Source organism: Chlamydotis macqueenii, chromosome 6, assembly GCF_036417535.1.
Source record: "Chlamydotis macqueenii isolate bChlMac1 chromosome 6, bChlMac1.mat, whole genome shotgun sequence".
Classification (NCBI taxonomy): domain Eukaryota; kingdom Metazoa; phylum Chordata; class Aves; order Otidiformes; family Otididae; genus Chlamydotis; species Chlamydotis macqueenii.
Window position 1 is genome coordinate 12,102,608 of NC_141561.1, and position 27,154 is coordinate 12,129,761.

The 27,154-nt window shown below is 42.0% G+C and overlaps 1 protein-coding gene across 1 annotated transcript in view; it reads right to left on the reverse strand.

The window, feature by feature from the left end:
- Positions 1 to 367: 367 nt before the first annotated feature.
- Positions 368 to 27,154, reverse strand: part of PDIA5 (protein disulfide isomerase family A member 5) — a 101,219-nt gene continuing 74,432 nt past the window's right edge. The window contains exons 15-17 of the mRNA XM_086750794.1: positions 13,070 to 13,140; positions 4,207 to 4,341; positions 368 to 1,607 (exon numbers count right to left, since the gene is read on the reverse strand). Of these exons, the coding sequence (XP_086606920.1) occupies positions 1,527 to 1,607; positions 4,207 to 4,341; positions 13,070 to 13,140 (287 nt within the window). The 3' untranslated portion in view covers positions 368 to 1,526. The remainder of the gene's footprint in view (positions 1,608 to 4,206; positions 4,342 to 13,069; positions 13,141 to 27,154) is intronic.

Below are 27,154 nucleotides of genomic sequence, written 5' to 3' on the forward strand. Positions count from 1 at the left end.
ATATCCAGGAAGAAGGTAAGATGTCATTCACCTCCTGACCATCACAGCACCGAGTTGTCCATTAGCACAGACTTCAGCGAGGATCCAAACTTGCAAAAGAAAATGAGACACGCAGACTGAGGAAGATTTCAGACCCAAGGCAGAGTTCTTCACTGTAAAAAGCTGTTTCATCTGCCTGTTGAGTGCCTTCGCACCACCGAACACCCCGCCATACCACCCAGCACACCTGGACACCGGGCTGTCCCCAGCAAAGGGGTGGTGGGCACCCATTCTGCATGCGCTGGCTCTTCCTAAACCACCACCAGCTACACGGGGCATTCATCCAGAAGGGAAGAAGCTGAACAAGGCTGATTAATGATAAAAATACTTGTCTTTTTTAAAATTTATTTTTAGTTCAAAGTGAATCACAACTTCCTGCCCCTCCCTCTCCCCTCCTGTGAAGACATAAGTATCTCCAGATCAATGTTTGGTTTTTTTTTCCAAAGCATCAAGAGTGTAACACATTTCAACTGGTGCTAATACAGGTTTTACAGTGATGATTTTGTCAGAGAGCGATTGTTTGTGCAACTCCTTAAAGAGCAAAAAGGAAAAATCCCCCACACAAATGCAGATAAACTTTTGGAATGCAAACACGTAATATACATAATTACTGCATTATCAACAGTATTATGCATTTATCAAAGCAGCTGAAGATAACTCTTTCCAACACATACTGGATATGGCCCAATCACAATTTGAAGGGAGACTGTATACCCTATAAGGGTAACTGTATACCCCTATAAGATAATCACTCCTTTCGTAACTTACAGATGCATTTGACAATACTGATGCCAAAAAATTAGGGTTTAATTTTACCCGTGCTCTGCTGATTTTTGATACTTGGCTTCATTCACTCAATACATTCTATAAAGATAGGTACAGAGTCCTGATTTAAAGACCAGAGAGATTTAAATGAATTCAACAGATCTGGACTGTTCAATGTTAATGTCTTCATTAACCTTATTTATCCCTGAGCACCTTAAAATTGTTCCCCCAAATCTCACTGAAGAACATGTAACTATTTCACAAGAATGTAAAACTGCATTTGGATAAATCTATGTCTTACAAGTCCCATTTTTCTCCACTGATTTAAAAAAAAAAAAAATCCAAACAAACCAAAAAACATGTCCCCTCCCCTTTGTTTTTCACATGTACTGCAATACCTTTAAAAAAAAAATTCACTCTATCAAACAACATCACCTACAGACACACTACAGACTACAAAAATATTGCATAGGAGTGTCAGTGGGCATAGTCTCACAACATGAGAGAAAATACTAAGTTTTTTTTAAAACATTATGGCAACATTCTAATTTATTTTCCTTTTAAAAATCAAGTGGTTTCACTTTATTTCAAAATTGTACAAAATGGCCATGGCTGTTTATAAAAAAAAGTCTCTGTCTTGAGAATATGTGAAGTTTCAGGTGCATTAACAAAAGACCTGGAACCATTCACAGTGCAGCGGAAAGCTTCTTTTGAGGCAGAAACTACAATTCATCCTTCTTCTTTCCTACTCTTTCATGGTCTCTTTCTCTCAAGGTGCGCATGAAAGTGGTGAATCCAGACTCCTGTTTTTGAAGAAAGAAAAATATGAGTCATATCTTTACAAACAAACCAAAACAAAGCATCAAGAACACTTTTAGCTTCTGTATCCTACAGCAGAATATAAACTAAGGAACAGTTATTGCTTAACCAAGTTATTGGTTCAGTGCTGCTCCACTGCAATGCAAGGGGAAAATATCCACAGATATGCTACATGTCAAACTTTGAAGAGATGGGACACAGAGAAAAAGGCCCTAAAACTCAAAGGACAAGGTAAAATCTGGTCTTAGAAATGCCATTGATGCCTTTTGTCAAAAAAGCTCAAAGACATTTTCACGCCACATTTGTAAGCTACATGTGTCATTCTGAAAGAAGTCAGTGGATCATTTGTTGGCTATGCACACATTTGCCACTGCTCTTCATCCCGTAACAGTTTTGCTCATGATCATCCTCCTCTTCCACATTCAGATGACGGCAGTTACATTTTTTTTCAAGTTACTACGAAAATTATTGTCAAACAATTTCAAACCTGGATGCCAACCTGTGTATTTCAACAGCTTATGACTTGTAATTATCTAAGGCTGTTGGATGCGAGCAGTTTCCTTTTCCAAGGAAAGCACTGAACACAATTCCGGGGCATTTTGGAAGGCTCAGATAGAGGTGTGAACATCTGTGTTTGAATACACTGTCTACTGGTACACAAACACTACAGTTGTCTGGGCAAGTAACAATGATCTCACCCAACCTGACCATTTTTATTTTTAAGCAATCCTGAAACACACCAGTCAAAACCGGTGATCAAGGAAAATACAAAGAGGTAGAGAACAATAAACAGAAGTCAAAGTTTGACTTTAAAAAAAAACACAAAACAAAACAAAAAACAAAATAAAACAAAACCAAACCCCACAGCTAGGAAGCTTTTGAGAAGGTTGAACAACAAAACACGCTTTTAAAACTATTCACTATTCTTCCAGTGGAAAAAAAAAAATGAAATGACAATCATTGACATCATTTGGAGACATTTGGCTATCAGAAGCCCCCATGAAAGGACCCCAATTTTGAAGCTGTGTGTCCAGAAGTCATTTAAAGTACAGTTGAGTCAGACAGTATCCTGACTCTTCCTTGCTCAAGTTGCCTGGGATGAAATGCCCTAAAATCTCCACTCTGGAACTGCAGTTCCCTTGGAGGTGTGGAGGACCCCTTACAGGCTACTGCTGGGGACCATGTTCGTAGAGATAACAAAACCTATTTTGATGCAGCACAAGCAGAAGACCATAGGTCTCAGGAGAGGTAGAGAGAGAACACAGTTGCCAGCAGCAGAGAGATTGTGATATTCCTGCTGGGTAATTTAATTCAACTCAAGAAAGGGTTGGCTGCACACAAGGGCTTAGTCCACTTTCCAGCACAGGGATGATCACTTCCCAACTGCTGTGGCCTCAGAGCACTCCTGTCTTGCTAAATTCTTTTTATCAGCCACCCTAGATCCTTCCTTTCATATATCATTTCTGTAAGTATAGGTTAGGAATACAAAAGCTGCAGCTGAAATTTTACTTAATGGCTACTGCACCCATTTTTACTTTTAAGAAAAGATCCACAATCGGAACTAAACACAGTGTCCATAACAACGCCTGGATCAGCACCATAAAATGGTAATTACTGGGGTCCTAATGCTGGAGAAAACTGAGAGGTGAAGCTCCATGAAGACTTCCTTAAGATCCTGACTGACAAAGAACCTCAGAATTTGGGTTTTTTCTTCACGCTCCTCTATAATTTGGTCAGCTGTAATAGCAGCAGTAACTTTCAGGCAAGGCTGTCCTATAAAAAACACTTGGGGGCTTGAAGACCCCAAGTTTTTCTTGCAGTCTAGCTTCTCCAGGCAATCAATCACTCACGAGGAATAACCTCCCTCTAGGAGGTTATGACAAAGAATGCACACAAATAATTGGATTGCTCCCTTATTTTCAGGTACTTTAAAACCATGGAAGGCATTATGCCATTCCTGCCTCTTGTACCCACAGCATATAATTAGCAGGACAAAAGGATGAAACTTCAGCCCATGGACTAGATGGCACAATTGGTCTTTCCATCCTGAGCTTCAGGAGAGAATCTGATTCTAGGAGAATGAGATATTTAGTTTCCTCCAGTTTTCAGAGGACAGCTTTGTCTGTGCTATAAAACCAATAGTCCGTCACTATTTGGCAGTCTGATGGACCTGTAACACGTCTGCGGTATATACGTGATCCAGATCCAGAACTGACAGGAGTAAGTTCTGTATTTTCTGGCATTTCTGCACCTAGCAGCAGCCCATGCAGTAGACCCTTCACTTTCACTTGGTCCAAATTCAATTGCAGACTTCAGTTTAAAGAATAAAATATACAACAATGCATTACCAAATCTACTCCTTTTTCCTCTTCTCACGTTCCTAAAATAGATGAAGTACGTTCCTAATGCAGAGATGTACAGGGCTGTGGTACACAATGATTCACTCATGTAAGACAGTAACAGAAGCAGTTGAACATCCTTCCAGCATGATAAAAATTTAACCCATGGTTTTCCTTTTCAGGGCAGTACAGGCAGAGGAGACTCTCCTCCCTGTATCAGGTGATGGTTCTTGCTTTCACTTACCCCTCTTTCTCCAGTATATTTTTCCACAAATTTCCCATAGTTGTAATAGTTGAAGGTCGGGTAGCCGTCAACCCCCTCCTGCTTACACAAGTCATGATTCTGTTCTTTGGCACAGTCCACTGCAGCGTAGGCGATCTGAAACGCAAGAGATCAGCATGACTCCACTTCATGGTTATGCTGCTGCACCTTGGACTTAACACTAGGAGAGACCCAAGTCTTCTGCCAGAAATGCAACAGCTTTTTTAACAGCTCAGCTGTGGAGGAAGATCAGAAGGTGGTCACCAGGTCAAGCCACGTGAATGGAAGAGCTTGGTCCCTCCCGATAAAATGTTGTGCTACTTGCACAGCACCTGGCCTACGCAGCTGCAAGGCGTGTTCCACGCACAGAGCAGAAAATCACCTTCCAAGCCTCCCCGTTGAGCACTGCATTAGACTGCAAATGGGAAATCCAGAGGCTGCATTAGTAAAACCACAATGAAATCCAATCACAGTGGTCACAGCTCTGTTACGCTGCAATATTTTTCCTGCACTTTGGTTTCAAGTGATGAACAGTGACAGAGTGACTTTGATAATGGTAACTACCCACCAAACCCAACCTCCTTCCTGCAGCTTGGCTAATGCTCGGAAAAGTTGCCTCTTCTGTTCTTGGACAAACGTGGCTGGTCACTTATGCAAATGTTCTGGTTCTGTTTAGTGGGGGGGGGGGGGGGGGGGCGGGGGGTGCTAAGGTGGCTGAACTACGACACCAGGCTATAAATAGATGAATGATTTCTGCCCCAAATAGCTTTTGTAAACTCTGTTCAGTTCTCCCAAGGTCAAATGGGGACGGGTGAGAGGCCAGAGCGTTGTCTACTCAGTAGTGCAAGAAGAGCAGGAATTTCCTTGCTTGCACTTTCAGCCTGGGTTTGTTTCCTCTGCTGTCTTTTTTTCAGTCTGTCCTTTAAGGTAGGGACCGTAGGTTACGTGCAGCCATTAGCAGAGTGGGCTTTAATTCCTTTTGAAACCTCTAGATGCTACTGTCACACAAACAAACCCCGAGTAGGAAACAGCCTGCCCTGCTCTCAGCCTGTCGGCAGCGGAGCAACAGCCTCCGTCCCTGCCTGCTTCAGCACAGCCTCGCAGCCCCGGCGCTTCAGCTCCGGCTAACTCTGGTGGAGAGAATCTGACATTTGAAACCTGAATCTGTGAAGTACTGAGGAGGGACTGCACTTAACATTTCTGATGTTGAAACAGAAATGCAATTTATAGGCTTCTACTTAAAGCAGCCGAGCCCTCTGCTGTGATTTCACACCGACTGTTCCCGCGAGTGGCGGTTCTGGCTCTGAGCGTACACTGCTGCTCAGGCAGGCTTGCCTTCACAGCCCCGCTACACGCCTTGCTGAAGAGCAAGCAGGTTTAAGTACAAGCTATGTAAAAAACCAAACAAATCAGGGGAACGATTTGGGCAATTGTGGGTTACAATGTATCAACTGCTAATTTCATAGCAGACACATCTTAATTTGAAATTTCCTTCCACCAGCCTGCTTCAAACAATCTGATCAAAATACCTTTTGCTTGCATGACTTTAGGGTTACAGTTGAACTGTTCTTCCATAATTAAAAGATCACTTAATATTCCACAACGCCCTCCAGTTTCATGGTGACACGGTCAAATGAGAAAACCTGATCTCATTATCCTAGCAGTAATTAAAGACATTGGCAAAGCCAACTTCAGTTAATTTGCTTGTTTGGGCTTTGAAAGCCTTACAAGACACTACTCAGTGAGATCTTGCTTGGGTCTGTCTTCAGATGGAAAGCACTATATAAAGTGAGCAGTGTTCTTAGCTTAAATATTTAGTTTCTGTTTTCCCATTTTAAACATTAATAAGGCTATTAGGGAAACAGGACTCTTGAGAGCTGTTAAAAACACCTATGATCACACTTCCCCCCCCCTTTTGTAAACAGAAAGACTCCTACTTATTCAGGGCCAGTTAAAATGAAAGGTGAGGATTAACACACTACAAAAGATTGTCATCTAAGTATTTATGCCTTCTTGACCATAGCAGCCAGCCAAAATTTAGAGCCTGGTTGGCTACTTCTGTGTAAAGGAAAGCTTGCAATGGAGACAAACATTTATTTAATGTCACCGTATTAATGTAGAAAGAATACTCAAGTCCTGGTTCCCTGAAAACAGGAAGAATAAATAAAACTGTTTTTCTGTCACTGGTCTAAATATCACACATGGAGAGATTACAGCCAGAAAAAGGGGAGGGTATATGTGCAGTCATCCAGATCTTAGTAGCTGGGTCTGAGGCGTGAAGCTCTTGTGACTGATGACCCATCTGTTCTTAGATAGTGTCTTGGAGATTAGGAAAACTAGTTTTTAGTACATTGGAAGGAAAATAAGCCCTCTTTATCTGTACCTCCCTGGAAACTTCTAGACTGGCTTTGATTGGAGCAGAGAAGGAGGTTGGAGCCTTCATTTACAAAAGGCTTTTGTGAGAATAGCCCTCAGTGAGGAGAGGGCACAGTGGAGGAATGCAATGCTAGAAGCCACTGTTAACCTTGTTCAGCACATCTTTATTTGTTGCCTCAAAACAGATGACTTATGGACTACCGGGAGGTGGCTTCTGAAAGAAATGCTTAGTAGTCTGCTTGAGATACAGGTCTCTTCTATGGCACATAGAAATCTAAGCTGGTCCATCTATGCATTTGTTGTGTGCTGAAATAATGCACAAACATCCCAGTCTAAGTTTGGCCACGACACCACATTAGCCTAATACTATGCCTAATCTAACAGGTCTAATGGTGAAGGATGCCTACATCTGGAGTAGCATTTGGAGGACACATCCATGGCCTGTCATTCTCTAAAATACTTCTGACACAAGCTCCCACACAGCCCCCTGGACTCTTGTGAACGTCATTTTGAGCTCAGCTCTTCAGAACACAGATTCCCATTCGGTTACAGGCAGTGAGAGAAGAGAAACGGCAGTTTTCAAAAGCCTTGTAACTTCTACAGGCCTGAGCAAAATTTCATAGACACACATCTAATTCCCAAGACTGTATCTGAGGTTGCATTTCAAATACCTGCTGCCAACAGTAGCTAAGTAAGAGTACTTAGGAGAGCCTGAGTGATTACTTTAGAGTGGAAATGTTAAGGCAGCCTAAATATAGAGGTTGCTACCATCTCTATGCGCTCATTACCATAGCATCACAGTCCTAATTGTCTTGCCTGTCTCACAGTGGAAGATCAAATATAGTGCATTGCAAGAAGAGAAAAGTAATGCTGAAAAACACGTGTAGCAAAATGCACTTCTGGACTGAGGACCAATTCCAATCTCAATTCTATCAACTTCAGACAGCTGAACTCGAGACACACCAGAATTTCAGCAAACAGCACTGATGCCCTTTGCTTCATTCTGTTCGTGTTTTCATGGACTGTGAATATTAAACTCCATTTCTGGTACAGGAGTCTCCTACAGCAGTTTTCAGTTATGGTGACCTCACTTCATGGCTATACTGAAAGACTGCACAGAAACAGAAGCAGCCCACAAAAATAAAGGCTTTGCTTGAGTCCTGACTCAAGTGGGCAGCGATGTTTTCCTCTCATTCTCAATCTTCTTATCAACAATGATTTTTTTCTGCATCATTAAAGGAGGAAACTGAGTCAGGAAAAATAACAACCCAAAACCCCTCTATCAAAATCTGGTTAAAGACTTCTGGACAATATTGCTCTCAGAAATGATCTTCATATTCAACTACCAGCAGCAAGTTACATGGAAGTTCACTGGAAAGCATAGGTTAGCAAGACCTATACGCTTTGCCTTGTAAAAACAGTAACTCTATTCAACCAGAAATTTCAAACAGATTAAGTATAAGACATCTCTGATATGTATCCACGAGCCAAGACACTTGGCATCACCTCTCATGAATTTCCTCTCATCAAGAGGGAAAATAACTTCTAAAAATCTGTGAGAGCAAGAAACTCTCCTAACACTGGTGTAAGACTTGTGTGTATGTATATGTATGTCCATTATGGAAAAACCGAGTTTAATACCTTTCAGAAGACAAGATTGATTTTATGGAGATTTTGATTGTTAGGGCTAAAATTTAATTTCTTGAGCTTTCCTAACTTTCCTATAACCAGAGGGAAAAATCCACTGAAAAACATTACAGGAAGAAAAACCCCTAAGTGCTATATCTGCACTGCCTTAGATATTGATAATACATCATTATATACAAGTTCTCTCTCCAGAGGCAATGCCGTTCAGGTTTATCACCATCCTGTTCAGTAGCTGTAGCAGGGATACAATAGTTATCAAATGAAAAGACAGTCAATCAATCGGAGACTGTGGACCCCTGAGGAAGTTCCTTGGAGTACATCCAACTTTCGTAACATTATTGGTAGCTCCTTACAACTGCTATGCAGCTTATAATAATTAATAATGCCAGGTTAGTATGCGTAATAAAAATGCATCATTAAAAAATAATACTGGGTTGGTATGCATTTCTCCTTTATTCCATAGTCAGTATAGTTTAACACAACTCCAGCAACATCTGGGACTGGAAAATATTGTTATCTGAAAAGGGAAGTCTCACAGCAATGTTTTGTGGTTTTACCAAAGAAGTGGGAGCTTAACTACAGAGACGCAAACTTAACTCCACACAGCATTAGAATGTGAGCAATGTATGACCGGCTCTGAAGAGCTCTTAAAAAAGGAAATAGAGCACGGCGTATTGTTCAGATGAAGTGGTCTCATCACAAACGCTGACCTGTAGCAAAAATCAGAGCTTTTCACTTAGGTGCTTAAATAGAAGTGGAGCTATGCTGAAAACGTGACGATTGATCTCTGTGTGCCTCAACTGTAACAGAAGGATGATGCCTTATCTTTTTTATTATGCAAGTCCTAGAAGGAAAAAGAAGTACTTGCAGTATCATCTAATCATACATCAGGAATCACAGTTCCCCCCCAAAAGAGTTATGAAACAACTTTTTGCTCTAGAGGGATCTTGCAGGTAAGGAACACAATTACATCCAGTCTTTCAAATAGATGTGTAGAAAATTGAAAGTGGGATCCCTTGATCTTCCAAGTAACTCCTCCTTTCTATCCTTAAATCCCGTTAATTTTAACAGTTTGCCTCCCAGTCACCATATGATGATATAGTAAAAATATCCACTGCAATCTTAGTTGCTCTCCTGTTAAAATATGTACTGCCACACACTGGTTTATTGATTCAAGGAAAAAAATCTCTATTGGAGCCAATATTGACTTTTGTTATGAAAATGGAAGTGAATAACTAACTTGATATTGATTTGAGAGAGGAATGATGTATGATAAGCTTAAAAAAAATAAAATAAATGTAAAATTGCAGCATGGAAAAGAATGATTCCAAGCAACATTTTTAAAGTATAGTCAATTCCAGACAACAACTACCTGATTATTAGAAAAAAAAAAAAAGTCTGTTGTTGTCAAATGTCTTAAAAGCACCTATGAATAAGACAGATGCACATTCTTCTCTTTGATTGCTCCATAGGTTTCCATTTATATTACCTGTTCTGGATCCTAACGGCAGTTATGAGCTGGCCTGCACAAGGTTGTTGCAATTCAGCTACTGTTCTCAACGTGAAAGGCCTTGCAAACGGAAGGTTCATTATTAGCTGCCCTGATGTGCCACAGCAGCATTACCATAGCTGCAATTCGTCAGCTGTTCTCAAAGCATGCCTATTTGCAAAGGGAAGATCCATTAGCAGGCACCATGATGTACAGCGCTAACATCACCATATTTAATGAGTCCAATTAAAAAGAAATTCAACAGATGCTTTTTAAGCAAATAGGGGTCAAATTCTTGGCTGAAATAAAATACTTAACTCACTTGGATAACTCTGTACAGTGATTTGGTTGGTACCATGATTTTAAGCCATGGTTCAAGCCTAGAAACATACCTGCAAAGCCAATGCACGATACACACTGGGGACTCGCCAGTTTCACTGCTGACTTGCAGCCCCCCAGCCACCATTCCAACTCAGCCCAGTAGCTGCACTCTTGCTAGCAACCTCTGCCACAGCTCTTTCTGTACAAACTCACTAGAACCCAATTGCAGCGCTCTGATTTAGGTCAGTGCATTTGTACAGGAACAGTCTTCTGTGGAAACGGAGAAGACTGGGCAAACAGCATCCCCTTTGGGGGAGTTAGAGATTTGTTACTGAGATGCCTTGCAAAGTCAAGAGCTTTTCTTCAGCAAATCCAAGCTGGAACATCACAAATCAGTTCCTTCAAGTTGAACTTCAGGATCAGCCAAAAGGCAGAATGCAGATTTTTTTTTTTTTTTTTTTTTTAAGATTTAGCTGGTGCCCTTTTAAGAGTCTCTGGAGTAGTTAGTGAACACGTCTTCCTGCTCTTCATTCTGTTCAGTAAAGTGACAGTCCTCACATTTGCATTTCCTGACGTACACTGGTCATTGCCAAAACTTCAGCTGTGGAGCACAGGCCAAAGGCTTTCCCCTGGCAGCTGTATGCAAAGTCCACAGGGCCTCCAGGCAAGAATGCTCCAGATGGGTTTTTTTTTTCCTTTTTCTTTTTAAATAACTGAAAGCAACATGCCAACTGCTTCACTAGACCAGCCTCTCCACTGATCTGGTCTTATTTGCACTCCATGTACATGGAAACCCACCCAGGCTCTGGTTTATGGGCCGTGTTTTGTAATAGCCACCCCACTGCCCTAAGCAAGCACGCAGGCTCAGGATTTCTGTGAAAACCACCAGCAGTGGTGTGGCCAACAAGAACTGACATTTGGGGCCAATGTTCCTAGCACTGCATTTTTTAACGCCGACTCCAGCAGTGCAGATGATGAAAAAGTACACAGCATTCACACAGTCCCAGAGCGGGGGCTTCTGCGCCAACCCCCCCTCACAGCAATTCTGCAGAGCCAGAGACACGTATTTAACAGCTTCCAGCTCTGCTCATCTTCAGAATTCCAGTGCAAAGATTCAAAGCCTCCCAAAGGATACCTTTTACTATACCATTTATAACCAATTCAAGGCTGGAATGTTTTTGATTGTTCTTTGGCTTCTGCATAATTAAATGTTTAATTAAAGGACCACCCCTACTGAACTGAAGATACAGTTAAAATGCCACCATATTCTGTTAAAGTGAAAAAAAAAAACCAAAACCTTTCTCCAAGGGAAAAAAAAAAGACACTACTACAGACTAAAAATGAAAATTAGTACTGTTTCCCTGTTTTTGAAAGAAATACTTCTTCCCTCTTAAGCAATTTTACAGAAGTTTTAAATCCTAAAGAACTACGAATTAGCCAAAGTTTGAAGGCTCAGCTCAGTTTGAAACACAGGAATATGCTCAGTGCTGCTTGTGGGAACGGCCATGTGCCCTTCTGAAGTCTTAACCAGGTTTATTTCCTTTTCCACAAGGGCACAAACTGGCAGCAAGAAGCACCTTGGCAGGTTATGGCTGTACACAATTAAATAGGGCTCCCCAGATAATCAATCCCTGACACTTTTATAAGTCACTGGGGCGGAATAACATAATTTTCCCTAATGGCACACACCTCTTTGAAACTGTACCGGCCTTAATATTCCCTACCGGCTCTCCTGTTCCAACTCATTACATTTTATACCTCCCCACTTCAGCCTGAAACTGAAGTCAAGAGTTGCAACTGTCAATCACTGCTCTGCGCTGAACCGAAAGCTTCACAAGCCTGCATTCACCACCACCACTACATCCAATAAACTGCACCATGATTCAGATTGCTTGTTAATACATCCTGGGGCTCTAATAAGCGAGTTTCACACTGTTTGGTACATTTGCTTCATCTCTTCTGAGCGAAATTTTAATGAGTTTAGGAAAGAGAGGTTTCATTGGGAACTACCAGAAAAGTGGGAAAACAAGGATACCTACTCAGAGATCCTGGAAACAAGTAACTGAAAGGCATTGGAGCACACAAATTTACAGCAGTAAGAGAACTGAAAGCTGCATGCCTCTAAATCTTCCGTGTGCCAGAGGGCATAATTGATGGACTTCTAATTTTATGCAGTCAGTGATACAAGAATGATTTGTTTCTTGTCAATCTGATGCATCTTCTGCAAGTTGCAGAAAAGATGAGAGGAAAAGGAAAAAAACAGATTAATATAGGTATAACTGTTTCAAAATAACCTTTTCATTTCCCTATTAAATTTCCAAATCTTTTCCATGCCACACCTAGACACCAAGCAATCATGAAGTTAGAACAAATCTGGAGATCAGAATGAAATACAGTTCAGTCGAAGATAATATGCAAGTTTCTAACTAGTTATCCGGTTAAATCCAGTGGCTCAGGTGTTGGTTTTTTTTTTTTAATCCCAGATACACACACACTCAGTTAAAAAGGTTCAACTGCTGCAAAGAAATTAACTGGTCTGCTTGAGCCATTAGATGAATTTTCAAGGCAGAAGCACAAGGGTCCTGGACTCAAGTCAAGCCACATACAGGAATGTAGTACATTTATGCTACGTAAGCAAAGATTAGTTATATGATTGAGGTCTTCAGGAGTGTCACAGAACTTGTGGTTTCTCCACATGTGCCCCACTTAAGGCTGACAGAAGTTGTAGAGACATAAATTATCCTTTTACTAATCTTTCAATGAGAAAGAATGTGTTTTGTTTCCTAGAAAAGAACTTTTCCACAAGAATTAAACGAAAAGACAACAAATAAAACAAAACAGAGTAACTCAGTTTGACCAAAAAGATACAACTCCTAGGATGCAGATACATTTCTATTCGTGTAACAGCAATTTTATCTACAAGCCTAACACCTGATCAATAAGAAAAGCTTGTAAAGTACAAATGGTGGAAAATGTTCTTAAATATCACTGAAATTATTAACAGCAAGTTACCTTTCTATCTTCTTTAAAGACTTCGGCAGCAGTTGTAAAATGTGGAATGGCATTTTTACAGTGTGGGCACCCTGTTTGACACGGGAAGAAAAGAACAGCATAAACGTTAGTTGTAAATAAGATACTGGGACAAACTCAAGACACAAGGTGAATTAATGGAAAATTTGTATTAAGAATAGTTCTAAACAAGAGTTCTCCAGTTCTCGGAAGAGCAGGACAAGGCATCTGTAGACCATATGTTAGCTACATGAACTTAAGCACGTGTTTAAAATCCCTCTCACTTCAAGCAGTTTGAGTGCATACTTTCAGTTAAGTGACATCCCCTATTGAGTCCATACAGGTGCAGGGGGCTTCTCTCTATCGCCTGTCCGTTAAGAGCACTGGAAGATCACTGACCACTAACCAACAAAACATTTCCCTGCTGTGGTACCTCCTCATGGGCATTACCACGTGGGTTATTACTGCTGTTGCCACAGATACAAGCGGCAAGATACATTTGGACATTTGATGGTGCAATTTTGAACAGGAGGAGAATTTGGAATGGCAGTCACTGCATGAAAAACTCCATATTGAAGACCAAGGGGAGTGTTTAGAAGTGTTTGGCCTGTGTTAGGGCCAAGCTATTGGGATCACAAGGGAGGGGAAGAGGAGCAAGTGCAACAGGCCACACATCTTTCATGTATGGTGAACAGATGTCCAGTCCTGGGTTAGGATGACTGCTGCTGGCCTTTCTGGAGACCCTCCTCTTGCTCACCACAAAACAGGCAACCCCAGAAGAGTTTTACAGACACAGCATACAAGAACCCCACAGCTTTGTGTGGGAGATGGGCTGATACTTGTTTGTACCACTGCAACACTGAACAAAAGGCCAGTTCATCCCTTGCTTAAACATACTCTAAATTTACTCAAACATTTCAGAAGAAGCCACAGAAGGGGAAGAACAGCTCTCTTGTACCAAGAGAGATGTGAGCACTCTTAAATCAGAAGCAATGTTTATTGTCTATGATTAGTCTAAGCTATCAATAGTTATATAGTATTGATATACAAAATATCAATACTAAAGGCTTTGAAAAGGAATGTATCTGCCTATGTGTAACAAATTACTTTTTTTCAAATATAGCATAAAGAGGTTTTTGCTTAGGAAAGACTCAGGATGCTTTTTTTCTTAGCTACAAGGAAAAAAGGAAGGGACACACTTCTGTCAAGTCTGTATAACGTTAGCAAAGGCAAAAAGTTCATCCTGCTGTTATTTGTGAATAGGAACAGAACAGAACACAGATGAGCTGCTCACAAGTTCCAATTACAGCTTATGCTACTGTTGCTCATCATTGTAAAATACCAGTAAACAAGTGGTTGTGTTACTTTTAAGTCACTCCTGAACAAATGCCTCTTAGGAGGCTTGCAGCCACCCTCTCATATACTGCACTCACTCTTTCAGCTGACAAGAAAAACAGTATCTGTGCATAAACACTGCACATCCTTCTCACAAAGAAAAGGCTGCACACCCCTTTCATCTTCACCAAAAGGCAATTTCACTGCTTACACACACTGCTTTGAATTTTAGAGTATTTTTTCTCTTCGGAATGGGATTTTGAAAGCACTGCAATGACACGTGTATAAATACGAAGACAGTCTATGCAGTAACTAAGAATACTGAAAAGCCAAAGGGACATTTCCTGGGAAACTGAGGCACTTCTGCAAATCCATCTTAATGGCTTCAAACTCTTTATGCAGCATAACGGCAGTCTATCCTGATGACAGCTGTGTTTCCCTGGGAGACAGTGCAGGTCCTCTACAGCTTGCAAAATATTAACTTTGTTGAGCAGTTTGGCATTCGCCTAGGAGAAAATGGTCAAGAAAAGGAGGAGGTGGTGGTGGAGATTAGGGCTCCAGGCTGCTCTCATGTCCATCAGCCCACTTTTGTGACCCATTTTCTCTCTGACCACTTCCCTGTCCTGTCTGCCTGATACTGAAAAGCCTTCGGGTCAGGGTTGTCTCTTGACGCATCTTGGGTGATGTCCTGTACTGTGGAGTGACTGCTTCAGTTGACTTGTTAACAGTGCTCTACACAAATAAATCAGAACCAGTGACAACATATAAAAAGAATTCCAGAGACAACAAAAAAAAAAAAATCAGGCACTCCTAAAACAAGAACACTTGTTCTAGTCTACATGCTTACATGCTGTGTAGTTCACTCGAAAGCACTTCCAGCTGTTACACTAAAACACACAGGCTCCTAAAAACTTAAACCTTTCAGGTTCCCCTTTCTGCTTATGATCTTGAGCTTAAAATTTAGATTTCACCAAGGAGCAACTTTCAAACCCTCAATAAAAGATATTTCGAGAGAAATCCAAGACTTCATGTCTTCTTATTCCCTCTAACACCTTTATGATACATCAGCCGATGCGCTTCCCACCTCACCTGTGCTCGACCTGCAGAGGACGGGGCATTTGGTAAAGCTCCTTTCTAAGTCCCCAATGAAATTGCAGCACATAAGCCACACTCTTCAAAAAAAAGCAGAACACGATTAAACAAATAACAAGCGTATTCTTTCAGATACCGAGAAGTCCAATGGTTATTAAAAATGCAAGCTGCCATTTTACAGGGGCCAACAGACACAGCCCCGGTGGCCATTCAGCTGGTGACTGCTCAGCGCAGCATCAGCAGCTGCTCGATGTCCCTTTCACCCTAGCAGGTCACCACTGCCCGTGCTGCTGCACGGTGTTCAAGAGGTGGCACCAAGAAGGCCTTTCAGTGTGGTTCTCAGAAAAAATGTGTGTCTTGTAAGGCCAAAAGGAAGCATCTGATTATCTAGACTGCTATGCCATTTTGGAACAGGTAAGCAAAATGAAACATGCTTTGAGGCTAAGGTCAACACCACCCCAGAGGAGAGGAGTGTCATGTAATTCAAAACAACTGACAAAGGAACTCACAGCTTTTAATTCCTCTTCTCTGTGATCTTCTCATGTTCCGACTCTAATACCAAACAACAAAAAGTTACCTTCATTTACTGATCTGAAGCTCCATCCCTCCTCCCCTCACTTCTCTCTTGGCCCAACCTCCTTTCTTTACTGCACTGTGCTTGCAAAACTAAAACACAACCATATGGCTTTTGGCAGAGATGACTCTAAGTCCGGTAGGCACTTTGCTAGCCTTGGACATCCATCCATGGAACAGATGCGAACGCTGCGCTGAATTCCCAAGGAGTTTCAAGGAGTCACCGAAAAAGGGGGAAGGAGCACATCATATGGAACAGCAGAACTTCGTCTGTTACAACTTAGAAGGATTGCCAAACGCAGCAAACACTTGGAAGTCACCCAACCCAGTCATTCTATTTAAAGCACACATGCCAAAAAAAATAAAAGCAGAGGTTGATGTCTTCATTTTGACAGACGGAAAACTTGTTCTCCCCATTCCCTCTTCACACCCACTATCACAGGTTTATTTTAAGCGTTAAGACTATCTTCCAGATTTGAAAGTGCAAAGAAAGGAAATGTACTAAGCCCTGTACATGAGGATAGGAAGTGTGCAGGCTCCTTACGTACTAAGGATTTTCCAGATGGGCTGCAATGGAAAGAGATTAAACTGGTGGCATCTGAAGGTGTGGCTAAGGTGTCAAGAATCAAAAGATCCTGTCCCCTTCTCAGTAGTATTTATAGGACAGTAAGTTGCTATGGACTAAAGAAGTGGGAAGATTAATTTCATTTCATTTTAGTTGAATAATTTGGGTACTATGGTAGGTGCACAGGCTTCTTACAAGGCTAAGAGGTGGACTTTCAATTGAGCAGCATTGGAAGGAGCACTTCTGAGAGCAGAACCTTCTAACGTAGGTGCTCTGCTTTACTAATTTTCTTTCTTTGTTTTTACATCATTGTCAAATTTGATCTTAACAAGGTTAACAGCGGATGTGAACTGAACAGTAATTTCCTGTGCCTGACTTGAGAAATCTGAAAGAAATCTGCTCCTGGAACATCCAGCCTTTCCATAGGATCCCAGCACTCATGCTCAAAACCTCTAATCACTTCTGTAAATCTCGAGCTAACTTCATTTCCTAATGCAGGAAATGCATCACCTGGCAGGAAAGCAAGAGATCGGGATGTCTAACGCACATGCAGTAGCAGGTGTTAAGGCCATTCTCCATTCCCGATCAGCAAATGACACAGCTTTATTACAGTTCTGACCAGATATTCCCACCTCTCTGTGCTCAAAATTTTGCATTACGAAGGCCCCCCACGCAGTTTGTGGTGGTATCTGCTCTGTCTGACCGCTGAAGCCTTCCAGGGTATGGGGGCTGCCTGCATAAACCACAGGTCCGTGGATCCATATGAGAACACACCTGCAATAGAGGGGCTCTATGTTCTCTTTGCCTCTGCACTACAAATTAAAAGTTTTACATGAATCTAGTATTTTCTACAGCTTTTACTTCCACTCTTCACGTTACAAAGTTGGTAAGGGCTGGGAAGGTATGCTGCAGTACCATCATGGCAGACACCATCACATTCCTCATCTTGAAAACTAAGTCATTCTCAACTGATCCAGTACATGAAAAATATGGTTTCTGTGGATAAAAATTCAAGAGGAATGGCTGATGAACAGCAGATAAGGGAAATTAAGTAAGCAAGCAGGCAGGCTTCATTCAGACCCATTAGCACTGAGGGGCTGGAGAGGGAGTCAGATTAAATCCCCTCTAATTAGAGAGGCATTTAAAGGAAGGTAGTGGGTCTTTTGGGAGATGAAGTGACAGAAAATATATAGCCCAGCTTATTTTCTGTGGAGTGAATTTACTGATAGCAAGAACAAGTGAATGTACAGCATCTTCTCTGGGTGTCTTTGAGGAAAGAACCTATAAGCTGGCTTTGGTTTGCGCACAAAAAGGTGTTGAAGAGGCCAGCACAGAAGCTGGGTTCGTCCTCATGGAAACACAGGTTTGGGGACTCTGAAGAAATGAAGAAATAAAGAAGAAATGAAGGTTGAGCTGGATGTGGTTTCCAATGGAATGCCACAGAAAGTTTGTATATGTGATGTAAAGCAAAGATATCACATGGGGAAATAGAAAAACTTACTACATGCTCACATCACCTTGCAAACTATATTTAAAAAAAACAAAACAAAACAAAAAGCAGACTGAGGAAAAAACATTATAAACTCATTTGTCAGGTAAAGTAAGAAAGACACAAACCTGATATTAAAAATCAAGTGCACACTGCCCCAAACATAAGAGTAATCAAGCATATGTTGTGGTAGCAACTCAATAAATCCACAGAAATAATATTCTGTATTCAGAATTGTAAACATTTCCCATAATTACAGGGTCCCATGGGATGCAGAAGGGACGCAAAGAGGATTTCAAAGCAATGGAACAATCAAGTGAATAACCTACATATCTTTATTACATTCAAATGGTGAAGTTTTCATTGGACAGAGGTTTTGGTTTTTTTTAAACAAGTGAATTGTTCAGAGATGACAGCGAATCAAAAGAAAAATTCAGAGATTCTTAAAACTCCAGTGTACAAAAGTATTAGGACCAGATGGCAATTATAAAGATGTCTCCAGAGTAGTGCATGAAACAGATGCAGCCTGTTGGACAATAGTCACCTTATTACATTTAAAATAAAAATCATGTGAAATTTTCAGAAATGCCTAAAGGAATCAAGTTCTCTTTCCAAAAGGCAGAGGTTTCTACTTGCTTAAATATGAAAAAAGTCCTTTAAGTCGCTTCATGCTTTGTTTAACTTGAAACTACAAAGCCCAGTGATATAATATAACCTCTCTACAGCTGAACAGTACAAGGTTAATTCAGTTTCCTTAGAAGAGTGGAAGCTGTATTAGCATAGCATATAGAAGAAAGGTGAAGCTGTTTTTAATGAATATAAATCAAAAGCTAACAATTTGTATAAAATAGATAAAGGAAGCCAATGAACATCAAAGCAGTATCTACAGTCAGCAGAGGTAATAATGATGCTTTAAGTATAAGGGGCTTTAAATGTATTGGAAGCAAAAGAAATCCAAACAATACTAGCAATATAGCTTTGAAAGAAAATGATGGAGTTGTCAAAAGGAATTTCACTGAATATATAAATGAAAATATTAAGTAGGTGTCGAGAGGGCCTCTCTGCCCTCTTGTGCTCTTCATTTTGGCACCTCCAAAATGCTGGTTGCAGTTCTGAGTCCACAAATCAAGACTGAGTTCAAACTGGAGGGCGCTCAGAAGACCCACAAGAAAAATAACAGGACTGGAAGGCGCATTTCATGGCAAAGGGAGTCAGGAAGCTCAGTGTGTCAATAGCTTAAATCCAAAGATTAAGAAGTGACAGAAATCGAGAACAGTCAGTCTAGTTTTCATTATAACAAGGTATTCAAGCTGGGTGCCAAAGGCTAAGTAACCTCCAGAGCCGGCTGTGTGCTGAAGTCAGTCAAAATCAGGCAGGAAATTAACATTCTCCATCACTAGTCATTTTTAGTCTGAAAGGAAATGGTTTTCTAAAAGAGATGGTTTCAGGCAGTGGTTCTCCACCGGATCAGAGCGCAGCCTGTCCTTGACTCACATCGCTGAGCTCTAACTGCCACAGAGGTGATATGGTTTTGCTGTCCTTGTATCAATCTCCCAAGAGGCCAGGGGCTGCAGCGTGGCAGCCCCACAGGTCAGGCGAGGACAACAGCATCTGCTGACCCCAACCTGAGCATCCCAACCACTACCTTATACTTTTTGCCCACTATTAATACAGAATTATGTATAACCCCACCCATGTAAGTTTGTGTGTGCTTTTAGCATCTTGTACATAATAAAATCTGTTAAGTAACAAAGCAGTGTGCATGTATTTTACATGACATTTTTCAAAGAGATAGTTTAAGCAGGCATACATTTTTTAATGATGTAGACTATTCCCATATCAAATATGCTAACTTAAACTGACAGTATTTTCATAGCAAAGTCCTGGCCAGCTCCTTAGAGATCTGAAGCCCAGTGATTCGCGAGACCGTAGCACTTGCGCTGTCCGTGCTCCATCTTCAGCATGAGGAAGGGCTCCGCTCCTCCTTCAGCCCCCAGCTTTCTTTAGTACCTCTCAATGGGTGATCTCAAATGCTTTAACTAATATCAATTAATTACGCTTCAAATTGCCCCTAAGAGAGACAGACGTGATTATCCCCCTCCGTCATTACACCCAAGGTTAAATGGAGTCAGGAAGAGGTTAAGTGACTCTCAGGGTTCACAATCCTGCTTGACAGGGAGCTGCATGGTGCAAGGGGCTGACTCCATTCATTCAACTGCAAAACCATCGGGGCCTCAGACGGCTCAGCACGTGGCAGGATGAAGCCCTCAGCGTGCAAAGTGCAGAGCAGGGAATGACTTTTTGATTTCCCATCTCTGCTTGAAATCATCACCGTCTAAATAACAGGGGTAGATACTGCCCTCCGTTATTGCTTTTTAAATGACTGCAATTCTAAGCAAGTGAAAGCAGCACATTGCACAGCTATCAAAGAAAACCCGGGAGCTTATAGACCATAGAGCAAAGCAAAGTCTGTTTCCACTTCAAGAGTTCCAAGTGATTAACTAGAATTAAAACAAGAATATTACTTGGTCAATCAAGGAAAGACAGGCCACAGACAGTAATTGCACAGATAAGAGCTGAAAATGGCTATACTGCTTAAACCAACACAATTTGCATAGCTACAGAAGTTATTGAATCCACAGGCAGATTTGAGAAAGGCATTTGGAGAAGTTACTGAAAGGTTAATTCACTTTTGTTCTACCAGTAGAGAACTGGAGGGCCTTTTAATTGAATATCTGGAACCAAAGCCCATTTTATGACATGACCTGACACATAGCATAATCATATTTTCAAGACACGAGATATTAGTAATTGAAAGGAGGGGAATTTGCCCTTTGATTTGAAAAAGGTCATGAAGTTTTCAGTTACGCATCAGGTCAACCAGGGCTTGCCTCGCTGCTCTTAACAACAGGCAACCCACTGCCAATTTCACAGCATGCTGGTGGGTTTTGTTGGATTTCTTTTCCAAGCTATCTAAACTCTTATTCTGCACCACTTCGGGGGTATAGAGAGGAGACAAGGGATATATAAAACCAAATATTTGGAAACCACAGCTTTAGACATGAACAACTGCAATAGCAGCAACAAAGCCATCAGAACAGGCCAAACTGCAAAGGTGAGAAGAGGAGAAAGACTCGGCACAAAACTCCTGGACTGTTTTATCCACTGCAAATGGCAAGGATACGACCGACTGCAGTGAATTACGAGTGATATGACAGCACTTGGCATTCGGCAACGAGCAATCCTTTAAGATGGAAAGCTGTACAGCAAGTCACCTTTGGACAGAAAGGGCTAAAGAACAATAGTTACATCCAGAACAAAACTTCAGTGTCAGTTCCAGCAGACTTGGACTTTCCAGATAAACTGTGCCGCGTGGCACAAACTGAACTGGTAACAGCAGTTAACCAAGTTAGCATCAGGCTTGGTTAACTGCAAAAACAGTCAAAGAGCAAACAAAACCATTTTGCCATCCAGTGAACGGAACTGGTAATCAGAAGATAAATGGCTCTGAGCCAGCAGCGGCCTGGCAGAGTGCTGGGGGAGGCACCACTGAATTACACCTGTGCTCAGGGAGACTCAAAATAGCCCGTTATGATAACGTTGCAGCTCCAGAAAAGCATCTGTCTTACTGGAAAGAGGTTTGACAACAATGCATAAGGATGGGTGGCATATTTGTAGTTAAATGTCTCCTAATGTACCCCACACAGACTTTACATGGCACTGCAGCATCACACAGCTGTGTGTCTGTGGAGAGAATCTCGCTGGGGAAGGGCACGCACTTCCCTCCTCTGCCCCTTCCCAGAAGCTCGGGCTGCTTATGTACAGGTAACGTTCTTCACACCAATTCAAGCAGCTGTAACATTTCAGGGTTACATAGATTTAAAGCACGATTTAAAGCTTTTTTACAAAACAAAGGGAGCTGGATCACCCTGACAAATTTAAGTTTAACGCCGCAGCTCCACGACAGCTGCGGCCACGCAAAGTCCTATGAAGTGCCTCAACTTCTGAGTTGAGTGCAGTTAAAACTGTTCTCTGAGCGCTAATTAATATCCTCGACACAAACACTGAGGCTAAGAGCAGTTCTGACAGCCTGATTGCAGAGACCACTCTATAAATTCATCCTTTATCAAAACCAGGCTGTTAATGGGCTCCCTGGCATCAGCACTATTTACACCGACAGGAACGCACCTCGCTAACAGGAGCCTGTAGCAAGAGCACCACTAATGCATGAGAGAAACCAGTTAGCGGCAGAGCTAACATATCAAAATTCTGCAGTGCCAGCCCACACAGGATTTAAAGCCTCATTATCAGAGGGTCCAGACCTCGCTTCTGCCTCAGTCAACAACCAGAAAATCCTTCCTGCAAGGGCTTTTGCCTTGAAACAGATTCTTTCTGTTCAGCATGTTTTTAATAATTTTTTGATAGCTTAAGCTTCATTTACAAACACGCACATTTTGCTCAGGCTCTTTGATACAGCCTCCTAATGAAAACTTAACAAGATGTGCTTGCAAGCAATGGAAAAACCTCTTGGTGGGAGCCAATCCAAGGCCATCACGGGTCACTGAATTAATCCATGCTGCTGTTTTTGCTGGGTGCATCTGGACTCATTAACTCAACTGTTGAGTATTTTAGCGCCCTCGGTGCATCCTTCATACAGAACTACGCCACCCAGGTCTGCTCAGCGCTGAGACAGAAACTGGTCATCCCCTGCCCGGCAGCCAGTCAGTTGAAGCTGCCATGGTTTGTTACGGCAGTGCGGCTTAGCCAGAACACAGCGTTATCTCACCAAACCTTCCTGTGCAACGGCTGAGATACTGTGCAACCAGCTTTGTCCCAGCTTACTTCAAATAACGGGAGGGATGAAAAGGAAACATGACCACTTTCTTAAGAACAGCTTTTTGATGACAGCTTGGGTCCCAGGAGCAAGCCAGCCGGGCTGGAGGAGCAGACCGGCCCTGGCTGTCGGCATTAATAGCCAAAACTATTGGCTGCATCCACTCTGCACACAGTGCAACCCACTCTGGCAAGGACTCTCAGCTCAGTGATTTTTCTGTTGTATGTTCCTCAATGCATAACTTGGACAGAAGAAACTGGGCAGTTCTTACTGTGAAAGGACAGAGAAGGAGCACACCAGGATACAGAATGATTAATATTTTGAACAAAGCCTGTGGGTAAAATTCATGCAAGTTTGCTTTAGCTCTCAGCATTTTATGCTGATGAAACACACAGGATGGGCAGGACTCATTTAGTCAGAACTGAAAAATTGTGTTGCCCATCTGATTTCTTATTGCTGAAGAAATCCCTATCTGATTTCTTTCTTTCTTCTTACTGAAGGCCAGGAGATGACCCACCAGACAGCCATGATGTCAAGCTTCCTGCTTGACTTAGAAGCCAAAGAACTTTTTTTGGTCTACATCAGAACAATACCCAGGAGGTACGACCTCCCAATAACAGCTCAGAACAACACCCAGCCTTCTAATGGCTCAAACACCATCTCAACATCTTCTGTGATTTTATCAGCTGCAAGACAGATTAAGCACTCTCATTCACGTTGTCCACCCCTGAAAGAAAAACCCTACAAAAAATTTAAATGGAGAGCCAAGGAGGCTGTCTCTTAATTGCACATCCTCTTGTCACAGCACAGCCACTTACTCAAGACAAGAATACCTCATTAAAATCATCCTCAGTATGTTTTATTTCTGGGTATTCTTTGGGTAACCCCTGTGGGTCAGGCTTCACCAGAAAATAACCTTTTCCAGCTGACAAAAATAATTTCCAGTGAAGTGAAAGTTTCACTACTGAACAGAGAACCGGAAATCAGCTCCCAACAAAGTATTTATTAAAAATACCCATTCTGCAAACCCCGTTGACTCCCACAAATTAAGGCCATTTGGCAAGTTAATAACATTGGCAACTGCGACCCTTACAAACCATTAAAAGGGAGCATTTTCCCCGTTACTCCTCATTGCTGCGGAAAGCCTTTATTTTTTAAGAATGCTTATTACCTTCTGTTTTTACAAAAGTAGGAACTGAATGAATTTGCTCAGTGCCGAGCCCTTCCACTAAAAGTGACTGATCTTAAAAATAAGTGTGTCCCCCCCCCCATCATTTTGACCCATTAATGACTAGTCTATTATATATAATTCCTGCTTCTGACACAGTTGATTCATTTGTAGTCTCTTTGGAGGCAGAAATCTCAACAAAAAAATTATATTAATGTGTTTTCATGTGTTGGTCTCTCATTCTTATGAGCAACAAGTGGACAGCTTCTGTTTCTGTACAAGAATCAGTATGGGGTGTTATTAAGCCTTTGCTATTTAGAGAAAATCAGAACTTGATGGGAAGGGTAAAAAAACCCCAAAACCAACAAAACAAAAAACAAACCCCCAAACAAAACAAAAAAAACCCCACTGTGTATTTCAAACTCCAGTGTTACTATTCCTAGAAACATAGCACTGCTGTGGTTGGAAGGCACTTCTGGTGATACGTAGTCCAACATGTCCTAAACCGTGTCCTGGAGTGCCACGTCTACACGTTCTCTGAACACTTCCAGGGATGGTGACTTCACCAGTTCCCTGGGCAGCCTATTCCAATACTTGACCACTCCTTCAGTAAAGAAATTTTTCCTAACATCCAATCTAAACCTCCTCTGGCGCAATTTGAGGCCATTTCCTCTTGTCCTATTGCTAGTTACTTGGCAGAAGAGAACACCACCCATCTCACTACAACCTCCTTTCAGGTAGTTGTAGAGAGCAATAAGGTCTCCCCTCAGCCTCCTTTTCTCCAGGCTAAACAATCCCAGTTCCTTCAGCTGCTCCTCATAAGACTTGTTCTCCAGACCCCTCACCAGCTTTGTTGCCGTTCTCTGGATGTGGTCCAGCAACTCAATGTCCTTCTTGTGCTGAGGGGCCCAAAACTGCACACGGTATTCGAAGTGCAGCCTCACCAGTGCTGAGTACAGGGGCACGATCACTTCCCTACTCTTGCTGGCCACACTGTTCCTGATGCAAGCCAGGATTCTGTTGGCCTTCTTGGCCACCTGGGCACACTGCTGGCTCATGTTCAGCCGGCTGCCAACACCCCCAGGATCTTTTTTTTTTTTGGGTATGGGTCAACATTAATTTGCATTGGCTCATCAAGAAATTCCATGTAGGACTCCAAGGGCTTCTCCAGACAGAATTTTGGGTGAAAAACATAGTACATTTCTGAAGAACTATCTGCACCTCCCTATTTCATCGAAAAATGCTGACATTGTGTGCTTCAATCACTTTTTTTTTTCCTTAATTCAGTTTGAGTAATGCGGCAAAAACATCTCCAACTGAGAAGACATGTTATTTACTGGAACTTTGTTACCCTTTGTGATTCTGACAACTAATCACAACCAACTGCTTCTATTTTGCACAGTTTTCAGTGCTGTAGTAGGAGGAGGTAAAATTTAATGCATTGGCAAAGTCAAATCTCAATTATCTGGGATAACAGAACGGAGAGAGCACATAAAACTAAAAATGCAGATAAAACACACTCAGATAAGCTATATGAACACACAGTGAGGACACAGAGAAAGAAGAAAGAAAAGTCAATGCGCTGATCCCAGAAGAAGCACTGATGCAAACCGGTTGGCCCAGGATGCTAGGCATTTAATATTGCAAGTCTTGAAAGAAACTCTGATGTAAACCACAGACATGCAGCTAGTGTACTTCTGGCATAGCTAGTTAAGCACTGCAGTCTAACTGGGGTAGGCTGGATCTATTCTTGTCCATTTAGATCACCTCCTGATTTGGTCAGCAGCCCCACAAATCCTGATCATCCACATACCAGGCTATGTGTGTATACCAAAGCATACTCAAACCAGTTGTCTTCTCTACCAATTTCTGGACGAAGCCAAGCAGTTACAAAAGGAAACCTGGAGTAGTTGACAGAATCCAGTACTCCAAGGACTTGTCCATGGAGATAACACAGACGCAGATCCCAGAAACCCTCCCAAAACACCTCTCAAATGCTGGTGCAATGAGCCTACTGCTTCAAATGCTCCTCAAACCCCTCACGGCAGTCCCCAAGACACAACACACAACTGTGGCATCATGCTTCACTTCAGACTGTATCATTGTCATAGAATCATAGAATAGTTGGGGTTGGAAGGGACCTTCAAAGGCCATCTAGTCCAATCCCCCTGCAACGAGCAGGGACATCTCCAACCTGATCAGGTTGCTCAGAGCCCCCTCCTCTTATTTTAGGCCTTTTGAACTCAGAAATAAGGGAGTGGGATGACAATTACATCTTAGGACCACAAGAGCCCCACAAAAGTCCAGAAAAGATCTGCAAAGGTGCCAGCAGCCTGCTCCAAGTGCTAGCCCTGAGAAGCACTGACAAGTGCCAGCCTGCACCACGAGCCTGCATGGCATGGTGACCACAGAGGATACAGACGTAGTCAATGGACACCTGGATGAAGATCAGGTCCAAGACAGTTACTGGCACAAGTAGCAGTAGCTCTTCCACAGCCGGCACTTTTACTCCAGATCAGTACTGGGGACCTGCCCCCTACTGCTGCCTCCTGCCCCAGATCAGTCATGACGGTGCACAGAGATGTCACCGGGGAGGACTGGGAACGTGAAATCAAACACATCACTCTATGTGGGTGTTAAGTCCACAGGAGTGGGGTTTTTTCCCCAGTAATTTCACGAGTTTTGATTCTGATTCTCAGTCCTTAAAATATTCCACAGGTATCAGGAATAACCTTTCCGCTTCACCCACGTTCAGGGTGACGGAGTAATGAGTTCCCCATCTTTTCCATGTGGATGTAGCAGTCTTCTTTTCCAGAGCTAAATCACTGTGAAGCACTGTTCAGTACCATTAAAGTACCGCTCAGCTCAGTCCAGAGTTATCAGCATAGCAGCAGATTGATGGTTCTCCCATACATACTAAGTAATAATATATATATGGAACCTGCCACAGAAAAGCCAGATCTCATTTCAATTTGCATGTAAGATATATATCTGTGGCCTTTGCCTAAAAGTTCCTCACTCTAGCTGAAATC